The sequence below is a fragment of the Rhamphochromis longiceps genome, linkage group LG16 (genome assembly GCF_057381845.1).
Source record: "Rhamphochromis longiceps isolate RC_006_pf linkage group LG16, R_longiceps_female_GT1.1, whole genome shotgun sequence".
Classification (NCBI taxonomy): Eukaryota; Metazoa; Chordata; class Actinopteri; order Cichliformes; family Cichlidae; genus Rhamphochromis; species Rhamphochromis longiceps.
Window position 1 is genome coordinate 11,338,799 of NC_140572.1, and position 10,748 is coordinate 11,349,546.

The window sequence follows — 10,748 nt, forward strand, 5'->3', positions numbered from 1 at the left end:
AATTCTTTTTGTAGTTTATTGCACTTTGTTGCAATTTATGTAAGTACTATGCACTTAATGCAGACATATTATTAAAATTTGGGCTATAATGGTTGTACTGATGTATATCAACTTGAAATGCTCCCAAAAATGGCTCCACAACATGTAAAAATATAATATGAGCTCTGGCGAACTTGGTTCTATGGTAAGCCCAGGTTAGGCCTGGAAGTATCCCCACAGTAGCAGCTAGGTGCAGTTTAGGACATAATGGCTTCCGGGTAGCTATGCTATGGGGACGTGAAAGGGATTGCTCGTTGTGGCATTTGACTGTATGGCGCACTTTGTTATATTTTCGCTTGGGTGATACTTTTATTTATTCACATCATGTAAAATGTAATAAATAAATTATAAAATACAAAAACCAACTATTTGCATTTCAACTCCTAACTATTTAAATTTCAGCTTTTTCCTTTTAAACAAATTTAAAGTGAAACAACACAAAACACTGCAAACCACAACACAATAAAATATAAATTAAAATATGCAAAGCAAAAAGATGCACATTCTCTGTCATATGGGCTTGCATGAATAAAGTTTCTGAGTCCTTTATCATCTGCAACTGAAAATAGTTGTGGATGATTACTGGCATAAGTAATTTGAATGCTAGTGTTCGTGGAATTGAAGTGGTCAAAAATGCTTTTTTCCCCCTCTGTAATTAATGCAGTAGATTACCACATGGGCCCATTTCCTGATTTAAAGCAGTTTACTGGAGCAGGGTTCATAGTCTTTTTATAGTATGTTGGCCTCACAGGAGTTATGCTTGAATATCTGCAATGTGATAATAAGTTTAACAGCATTTCTAAACCAGGGGTAAAACAGGGCATAGATCAAAGGGTTTATACAAGAGTTAAAATAAAAGATAAAGATCACAAAAGATGCAGCTGGATCATTGACAGCATTTTTATCAGTGAGAGAGTAGCAATAAAATGGACAGTAGCATGACAGAAACACAACTACAAGAACCCCCAGAGTCCTGGCTGCTTTCAGCTCAGATTTGTTTGTTTGATTCAATGAACGCTGAAGTGTGACAGCCGTAACATGAGAGCGCATGGCACGAGCCTGAGACACAGCCACCACAAATACTCTTGTATACAGAACTATGATGACAGAAACTGGAAGAATAAAAAATAAAATAAGGTCAACCATTCCAGCAAAATCACTGATGACAAGCACACACTCACCATAACAGGAATTATACCTGCCTGGTTCAATCAGGATATTCTTTGTGCAAAGAGTGCTGTAGAAAGCTGAATAAAACCAACACATACAAACACTAAGTCTTATTTTTGCCACAGAAATTCTACTGGGGCACGTCATGCTTCTAAGGATTTCTGCTGGCATCAGCAAGAGACCCATGAGAAAGTCTGAGACAGCAAGAGAGAGCAGGAGGATGTTGCTGGGTGTGTGAAGCTTCCTGAAATAGAACAAAAAAGAATATATTAGTAATTTTAAAATGTAAAAAGGTCCATTATTAAGACTGTAAGACAAAGACATTAAGGTGTATAAAAATTAAATATTGTGGTTTAAATTGACCAAGAATGTGCCAAATTAATTTCAATTTAGATAATAAATCATGGTGTTAAACTTTTTAAATGAAGATACAGTTTAAGTTTTAGAAACATTATATGTGCCTGAAGTAGGAGACTGAGATGATCACGAGAAGGTTTAGAGCAGCAGTGAGCAGAGAGATGCAGGACAGGACAATGTTCAGGAGCACAGCTTTGGACCAGCGAAGCGTCGGCTTCCTGCAGGAGCTGTTGAGGAGTTGTGGAAAACAGAGCTCAGCTCCTTTCTGTATCTCCATCATCAGACAACTACAACCTCTGCAGCTCTCTGACCTGATCTCATTATTATACAGCAGATTTATCTCTGCGTCTGATCTGTCTCCTCCTCTCATTCATGCTCTGTAGAATTCGCTCCTATTTCTCTCTGCACAACCTCTTGGACTGTCATACACCTAATTTATTTTGTTCAACCTCTCTTTCCTTTGCTCTGCTGTGCCTCTTTTTCTCTCTCCCAGTCCTCTCTCCTGTTATTTCTGTCTTTCTCTCATGTGGGCAATTTTGATTTCTTTGCATTTGCTTCACCTGTGGAGTTCCTGCTCCACTCCAATTTCACTTCACCTATTGTATTCTCAAATGCAACTTTCACTTGGTGAACATAATTTGTTCTTACAATAAACTATTAGTAAACTGGCTGAAGGGAGCAATCAAAGTGAAGAAGGGGACCTATCAGGGTTAGTCTGTGGACCTCATCCCTAATATCCAATCTCTAATATTCCTCTAATATCTCTAGTAGTTGGTGCATTGTCCCAATTGCCATCTCCATCTGAGAGAGCACAGACCTTCCTCTTTTCTGGTGGCTGCCACATGAGCTCTGAGCACACTAGCACAAAATAAGGACACCGAGATTCACAGTAAAACTTACAAAAATGATACAGAAAGAAGAGTTAGCACTCACTGCAGATACTAAAAATTATTTTATGCATGTATACTGCTAAAACAGTGTGTTCAAATGTAATTACTATTAACTAGTTCTGATTCTCTCTGCATTTTTGGTCGTAGAAAATCAGGGCTTAGAGAGAGTGTCATTTCTAAAATGTCCTCTTGTGAGATCGGTGAGCAAATTATTTTACCTGTTCATTATTTATTTTCACTTTTTATGAGTTCACTGTGAGTAAAATATTTCTAACATTTACTGAAGAAATAGTTTACAATGTTTTGTAGAAAGCTATACTTTATTTTGCTTAAAAGAAAACTTGAGGCAATGTCCTGCAGTGGTATTTTTTATTCAGAATGTGATTGAAATTGTAAATATTTAAATTATTGAGAGAAGACTGAAGAAGCATTTAAAAAGAGTGTTACATATTTTGGTATTTTATTTTCAATTGTAAGCATGGTTAATGTTACAAGCAGTAATTTTTTATTTGCTAACAAATTGTGAAGTGTTAATTTTTACAAACTCAGTATGTCCTATGACACTGTCGTTGACAGGTCAGGTTTTTTGTTAAATGCGTTAGATTGGATCTGATATTGATGATGAGCCAATCCTGTTGATGGACCAGTTGATTTTTTCCCGTGCTCCAAAACAGAGTGTGGTAGGCCAGCTGCAACAGAAATCTCACGCCATTTTGAACTTGCTGTCCCCTTTCAAACACACACACACACACACACATTCCCCTAGACTTTTGGACATTTTACTTGAAACCTTTAAGGACTTTTACAGACTCCACACATCTCTGCACACAGGAAGTAGACTTGGTGTAGGCAAGTTGGACCTGTTCCTCCAATTTAAGGTTTTACTCCAATCAGCTAACAAGGTCTATGCTATGTCAAATTAATGTTGCTATTTATTTTCTTTGAGAATCAACCCGTGTCTGAACTTGGGAAAAAACGGGGCATATACACAGATTTTTTCAATAAGTAAGGAGCAAGCCGAATATGGTTTTGAGCATAGGGGTCTATGGCAGTGGTTCCCAAACTTTTTTTGCTGCGCCCCCCTTTGTTTTACAAGAAAAATGTTCACGCACCCGCGTGCACACGCACACATCCTCCAACCACAAACACCCATATTTTGCTCCATTGCAGTTTATTTCACACCTCAAACATTTAGTAAACAATTAAGCAAATACAAGTAATCTGCAATAAATTACAGGTAGCAATGAAATAAACTACTAACTCTTTTACGCTACGTCCACACCTACACGGGTATTTGTGAAAACGCAGCTGTTTCGTCCACACGTAAACGGCGTTTCGAATCACCGAAAACTGAGATTTTTTTAAAACTCCTTTTTTGCGTTTAGTGTGGACGAGAAATACAGAGTTCGTCACGCAATGTCAAAGGTATGTGCCTTTTTTCACGTCACGCTGTGCGCCACGTTATTGTTTATATGGAATAAATTGCAGAATGGCAGATAGAGACAAAATGTTAATCTGACTATCTGCAGGTTTTACACGCTTACATACACGCGCAGTTAATGTCCCTCCATTTAGAAAGGCAGAGGCGTCACGATGTGATTATTTTACGTGTAGTTGTTGTGGTATGTATTTGTCTGTTTTTGGTTTGGTACTTGTTTTGTTTAAAAGGTGTAAAACCTGTAGAGAGGGAGGGCTGAATAAAAGTGAAAAAGTAGTATCAAAGTAGTATAGAATTAGTCCATTTACTGTTAATAAATAAAACAAGTACAATAAATAAATTCATTGAGTAAGAACTTAAGGAAAAAAATTGAGGACAGGATAAAAAAAATTAATTGATTGATCAACAAAGAGTAGTGATAAAGCATAAAGAAATACTGGCAATTCAAAAAAAGATTAAGCAACGAAAGAAAGAAATTGAAAATAATTGGAAGAATAATAAAATAACAGATGATGTTGAAATAAGTAATAACAAATTAAAAACAGTAAATGAATACACGAGCAACAAAATAATTAAGGTATAATTATATAGGAAGAGTGAAATATAAAAGAAAAATTACAATGGCTACTACCACCCCTGCAACATTCAATGAAGAAGAACTAGCAGCTCCCAGCAATATGAGACACCTCAAGGACTTTGTAAATGCCAAATGTTGGAAAGAGAAACGGAGAAGAAAAAAAGGGCAAAATCGTAAAAATGCTTCGATGATGTCTGGATGGCGTGGGAAAAAGGATTTCTCACTACACATCCAGGAGCACCACTCCCAACTAATGATACAATACAAGCCCTGCATCAAAAAGCAAAAGAGAATTATGATAAGGCACGTGCAGCATGGGAAGAGGGAGTAAGAAAGGCTTTGGGTTCAAAGAAAGTGGACATGGATAAAAAAAAAAGAGATCTTCTGGTCACAATAACAACAATGTGTCAAATGATGGTTAACAGGAAGAGGCATAATCATTTAACACAAAGTCATAGTGTTAAAGAAATTGAAACTGGACCAACTGTTGTACAGACCACACCCATGGTTTCACTTCTACATCCCTTCCTATTAATGAACCCTTTTTTTTTTTTGCCTGTCCCGTTTGGCTCTTCTGCCATCAGAATTAATGTCTAAAGGCAAAGAAAGATGCCCAACGGATTTACTTTACCAAATTGACCATCCCAGCCTTGCCGTAATGGTCAATTTGATTCACCTTTTATTGTTTATTTTATTTTCACTTGTTAAATACGGGACAGACTTGACTGGGGAAAAGAAAGGGGAGAAAGAAAGAGGGAAAGAAAAACAGCAGGGAAGAGGGACGGGGATAAAGGGAAAAACAACAGCGCACAGTGTGCTTTGAGGTAGGAGCCAAAAAGGGTGTAGTTTGTGTGTGTGAGCACCCGTGTGTACACCTGTGAGCATGAGCACGCTTGTATTTAAAAGGTTCCTACATGTAATGATCTGTTAGAGGGTGTGGGGAGCCACTGCCCCGTCCTCCAGGGCATGAAGCAGGTATGGAGGAGATCAAAACTCCAGACATCCAGAGGCCCTCAGAACACAAGAAACCAAGGAAGACCAACAGAGGGGCAGCCACGCCACTGTCCCAGAAAGAGCTGAGGAGAGTCCCAGATGAGGGATCACTCAGTAGCTGCGGAGCAGAAGCCAGGAGGGGGGGCTGCCCGTGAGCTCCGCCGGCAGCCAGCTGTGCCCTCGGAGGGGGGGAAACTGCACCCAAGCCAGGTAGTGTTACCCTTTTCTCTGGGGTGGAGAGAAGCAGACTGCCCTGACTCGGCAGCAGCAGGGAGGCCCCACATTCCAGACCCTGATCGGGCGGCCATCTCCTCCTCCTAGCCCCCCCACTCCGACAGGCTGCAGAGAACGGGGGTGTGTAAAGACTCCAAAGCTTCTTCTGCCCGCTCATATGTAGTGTTGATGCATGTGTGTTCTAAGGTGCATTTAAAACCTAGGAGGACATGGAGCTACCTGCCAGAGAGCAGCAGGTAAGCGCATAGCCTGTCCTGATAGCCCTCAGTGTCTACGTGTATTTAAAATTGAGAGGTGGGCAATGACGCAGGGGTGAAAGGAAGGAAGGGAGGGGCAAGTGACCCCTCCCTGGGGCCAGCTCCCCTGCTGACCCCAGTAGGCATCTCCATACTCTGCAACCCGCCAGGGAAAGGGGGCCCAGGCCCATCCGGACCGGGGCACAGTTCGGCGGCGCTGCCTGGCCCCACAGAGCCCAGGACTTAGCCCACACGACCCCACCACAGAGAAAACTCCACCCACCCCGCCATCCACTCATCTTCCAGACTACACAAGACAATAGACGCCCAGGCTGAGATCTTCCTCCACCTCTGATCATTTATAAAGTGTTGCTCATATATAACTTGTTCATGGTAAAATGTACAAAGTCTAAATAAGTGATTCAAGTATTTAGAAGCACATTTATATATATATAATGATTAAGATATAAGTGCATTGTTTGAGTGTGTTAATGGAGGTTTTATTAATACTTATTTCATATTGTAATTCATAGTTAATTCAGGCACTTACTAGTTGTTAAGTATTTTGTTTGACCTCATGTAAATGGAGTGTCGTACCATTATAAAGCATTAATGAAAATGAAAGTAGCTTAAGACTCTAGCAAGTCTCAACTATCCTTACAACAGAAAAATTATGTACATATAGATATTTATTGCCAGATGCAAACGTAACCCACCTGAGGTTTACAGAATACTAAGTTTAAAAGTGAGGTTTGAAAGAAGACTGCAATGCTAATGCATCAAAAAACAGCATAACTGTAAGGCTAGTTAGCCACGTTAGCTCAGCTCAGCTCAGCTAAATTAGGGGAGGCAAACTTTGCAGGGCATGTTTAATGGTGTGCTATCAGTTTCTACTTTTAACTATATTTTAGTAACAGTTCCTTCATGGAAATTCTTTACTTTTTCTCAAGGAAGTTTACATATTTGTCAACTTCATTATCTTGAAAGTTCATTAAAAACAGCAGTTAAAGCTAGAAAAAACATTTTTATTAACTAGATAAAACAATCTACTTAAACAACCTACATACCTGCTTCTCTTCTATTGATGGATTTTTAGCATGATTGCCTTCTTTTTCCTCAAAACTGTTATGATATATTTAAAAGGTAACATTTACTGAGATGCTAATTAATATATTAGCCATATTCACAGGTGTGGAAATAGTTAGCTAACTTTTGATTTTTGAGAAAAAAAAATTTTGGTATTAAGCATATGATACAATTGTATCAGAGCTAGAAAAACAACACAGCTGTAAATCAATGTGTGTTTAAGAAACACAGCCAAAGTCAATGTCATTATTGGTTATAAAATAGAAAGTGGCTTAAGCTGAATGCTCTTCATGTTCAAGTTAACTTAAATGTTAACATTTAAACAAATTTTATCGTACTGAATTCATACACATCTCAATACATAGAAGACAGCATTTTTATATTTCCAGACTATGGACACATTCATTTACTGGATTTGAAATCTTTATATAGCAGATGTTAGTCAAGTCACTCCGCATTATCTCTGTAGTATGTTGATCTCACTGCTGTTAGCCTTTAATATCTGCAGAGTGATGATAAGTTTAACAGCATTTCTAAACCAGGAGTAAAACAGTGCATACATTAATGGGTTTAGGCAAGAGTTAAAATAATAAACAATGAGGATAGAAGATGCAGAAGAAGCAGCTGGATCATTGCCTGCAAGAAAAAAGTAGCAGTAAAATGGACAGTAGCACGCCAGAAACACAACTACAAGAATCCCAAGGTTCCTGGCTGCTTTCAGCTCAGATTTGTTTGCTTGATTCAGTGGCCGCTGAAGTGTGACAGCTGTAACATGAGAGCGCATGGCACGAGCCTGAGACACAACCACCACAAACACTCTCGTATACAGAACTACGATGATCGTAACTGGAACTATAAGAGATACAACAAAGTCAACAATTCCAATAATATCATCAACAACAAAAACACACTCTCCATAGCAGGAACCATACCTGCCTGAGTTTATCAGGGCATGCTTTGTATAGATGATGTTGTACAAAATAGCATAAAGCCAGCACAGAAAAACACTGAGTTTGACTCTCGGCACAGTGATTCTGGTGGGGTAATGCAGAGGGTCACAAATAGCCACATAGCGGTCAACTGATACGAGAATAATCATTTCAAATGAAGCATTGATAAGAATGCAGCTCAGATAAGTATAAAGTGAACACATGAGATCACCAAATACCCAGCAGGCCGTGTTTTTGAAGATTTCTACCGGCATCAACAAAAAACAGACAAAAAAGTCAGAGACAGCCAGAGAGAGGATGATGATGTTACTGGGAGTGTGGAGCTGCCTGCAGGGAGACAGAAAATTATAAATTACACATTAATCATGTCAAAATATCTTCAATGAAGATGTTCTATTAGAGGCATGGTGCAATTAAGGAAATAAAACCTATACAGTCATGATGAAGTACACACAGGACATTCATCTTGACATAATTCATTAATTACTTAACTAATTTACTAACTAATTACTAAACTTGATTTTCTAAAAGTTGAACTTTAGTTTCATCTGAGAGGTTAATCTCTGCCTGAAGTGGGAGACTGAGATGATGATGAACAGATTAAGAGCAGCAGTGATCAGAGAGATGGACGAAAGCCCAACGTTCAGGAGCACCGTTTTGGACCAGTGAAGTGTCGGCTTCCTGCAGGAACTGTTCAGTAGCTCTGGAAAACAGAGCTCTGCCTCTGGATGCATCTGGATCTCCATCATCAGGTTCCTGCAGCAGTCTAATCAGAATTTTCTGTCATACAACAAATTTATCTCCTTCTACCATACCTCCCATCTACTGTTGTGCTCCCTGGAGAATGATATCCTCCCTCTTTTTGTGCACACAACCTCTTGTACTTTTCACTTTTGATTTCTCCGTCTCCCATCCAAACATATCTATCACAATTAAAACCAGAAGATTTACATTTTAATGGCCAAAACTACAAACTTGGGCCTAAAAACAGTCATCTACAAATCAGCCATCCAATTGTCTCTGTTCTCCTTTTACAATCAGTATGTAAGAGTTAAGATGAATATTTTATGCAGCACCTAATCCAGATAAGCTGAATACACACAGGCAATCAATACAATCCTTGATTTATGGCACAATTAATTTGTTCTTACTGTGTAATTGATGCTTATGTTAGTTTCATTTATAATCAAGATACCTAAGTTAGTGTTGTTCCAACAAAACTGACATCATACAGTTTCATATGATGATGTTATAACATATATACAAAACCTCCTAGCACTGAGATTTCAGTCATTCTGTAACTGCAGTGACAATACAGACTTTTATACAGTTTTTAGTTTTTCTGTCAACGTAGTTATAATCAGCAGTCACAGAATCAACTGTTGTCTGTGATTACGCTTGTGGGACAAGACATGAACAATAAATGTTAAATTACAGGCACTTCTATTTGATTGAATCTTGAAAATGTGCACCCTTTAAAAATATGAAGGAAAAAAATGTGGCTCTCTGTAAAATGTAAAAAAAGAAAAAAAAACACAGAATGCAGGGTGCTGGCATTGTTGATTGATTGAGCAGGCAGCCCGTACGACAAAAATCTACTGCCAAGGCCTGGATTTGACTCCACACCAGGCTATTTGCGTGGCTAAATGCCAAAAACATTAAAAAGAAAACACAAATTGCAATAATTTGTAAACCTCATAAATACAATTTGTATTCCCAAAATAACAAGTAACAGAAAATACACCAAATATTTAAAAAGAGGACATGGAACTTTTTATGCTTGCCCTGTCTCGCAGTGCAGCAATCAGAATTGTTGAAAACACACTGAACATCTGCTTCAACGCCTGTTAAAAAGAAACAACATAGCAGGCAAACCATAGCAACAACCAACATATGCATAAGTACCACTAAATAATAAATATTAAATGTTACTGAGCAGGACAGAGTATTAATGATACATGACATGTTTAGAGACAGCAGTCGACTAAGATATTGTGAGTCTGTATCTGTGTGCAAATCTGTGCGTGGGAGCATGCTTGTGTTCATGAGGTTTCTCCATTTAAGTATCTAATAGTGTGTGGGGGGAACATTGATCAGTTTCAATATGATGGCAGCAACACGTCTCTGGGAAAGGGCAATGTTTACTATGTGTTGCATCCCCTCTTTGTTTCGCAACAGTCCATATACAACAGAGAAGTGAGGAGACCTCTGGCTGTTATTTACTCTGGGAAAAACTGCACAGAGGTTTATGAAAACAAGCAGTATGTCTGTAAAATAGTGCAGGAGACTCTGCAAGAGTTCAAAGAGAGGAGAGAAACACAACTACAGGAATCCCAAGAGTCCTGGCTGCTTTCAGCTCCGATTTGTTTGCTTGATTCAGTGACATGAGACCGCATGGCTCGAGCCTGAGACACAGCCACCACAAACACTCAAATATAAACAACTGTGATGATAATAACTGGAGCAAAAAAAGAGAAAACTAGGTCAAAAATCCCTGCAATATCATTAATGACAAACACACACTCTCCATAGCAGGAATTATACCTGCCTGGTTCAACTAGGATATCCTTCATGTAGAGACTGCAGTAGAAAACAGCATAAAACCAACACAGACAAACACTAAATTTGACTCTCGCCACAGTCATTCTGGTGGGGTAATGCAGAGGGTCACAAATCGCCACATAACGGTCAACTGAGATGAGAACTATGTTCCCTATTGAAGCACAGACAATGTTGCTGGTCATATAAATATAAAGTAAACACATAAGATCACCAAGT

The 10,748-nt window shown here is 38.8% G+C and overlaps 1 protein-coding gene across 1 annotated transcript; it reads right to left on the minus strand.

The window, feature by feature from the left end:
• Window positions 1–7,477: 7,477 nt before the first annotated feature.
• LOC146650682 (trace amine-associated receptor 13c-like) lies at window positions 7,478–8,704 on the minus strand. The gene is made up of 2 exons (XM_085383590.1): window positions 8,538–8,704; window positions 7,478–8,297 (listed from the first exon to the last, which is right to left on the minus strand). Exons 1-2 carry the CDS (start codon window positions 8,702–8,704, stop codon window positions 7,478–7,480), a joined length of 987 nt encoding a protein of 328 aa, XP_085239716.1.
• Window positions 8,705–10,748: the final 2,044 nt, after the last annotated feature.

Excerpts from the sequence above, each read along its gene's own strand:
- LOC146650682 (XM_085383590.1), bottom strand. The coding sequence starts at position 8,704 with ATGCATCCAGAGGCAGAGCTCTGTTTTCCAGAGCTACTGAACAGTTCC. Across the intron at positions 8,298-8,537 it reads ATCTCAGTCTCCCACTTCAG|GCAGCTCCACACTCCCAGTA; the intron begins GCAGAGATTAAC and ends GTCTCCCTGCAG.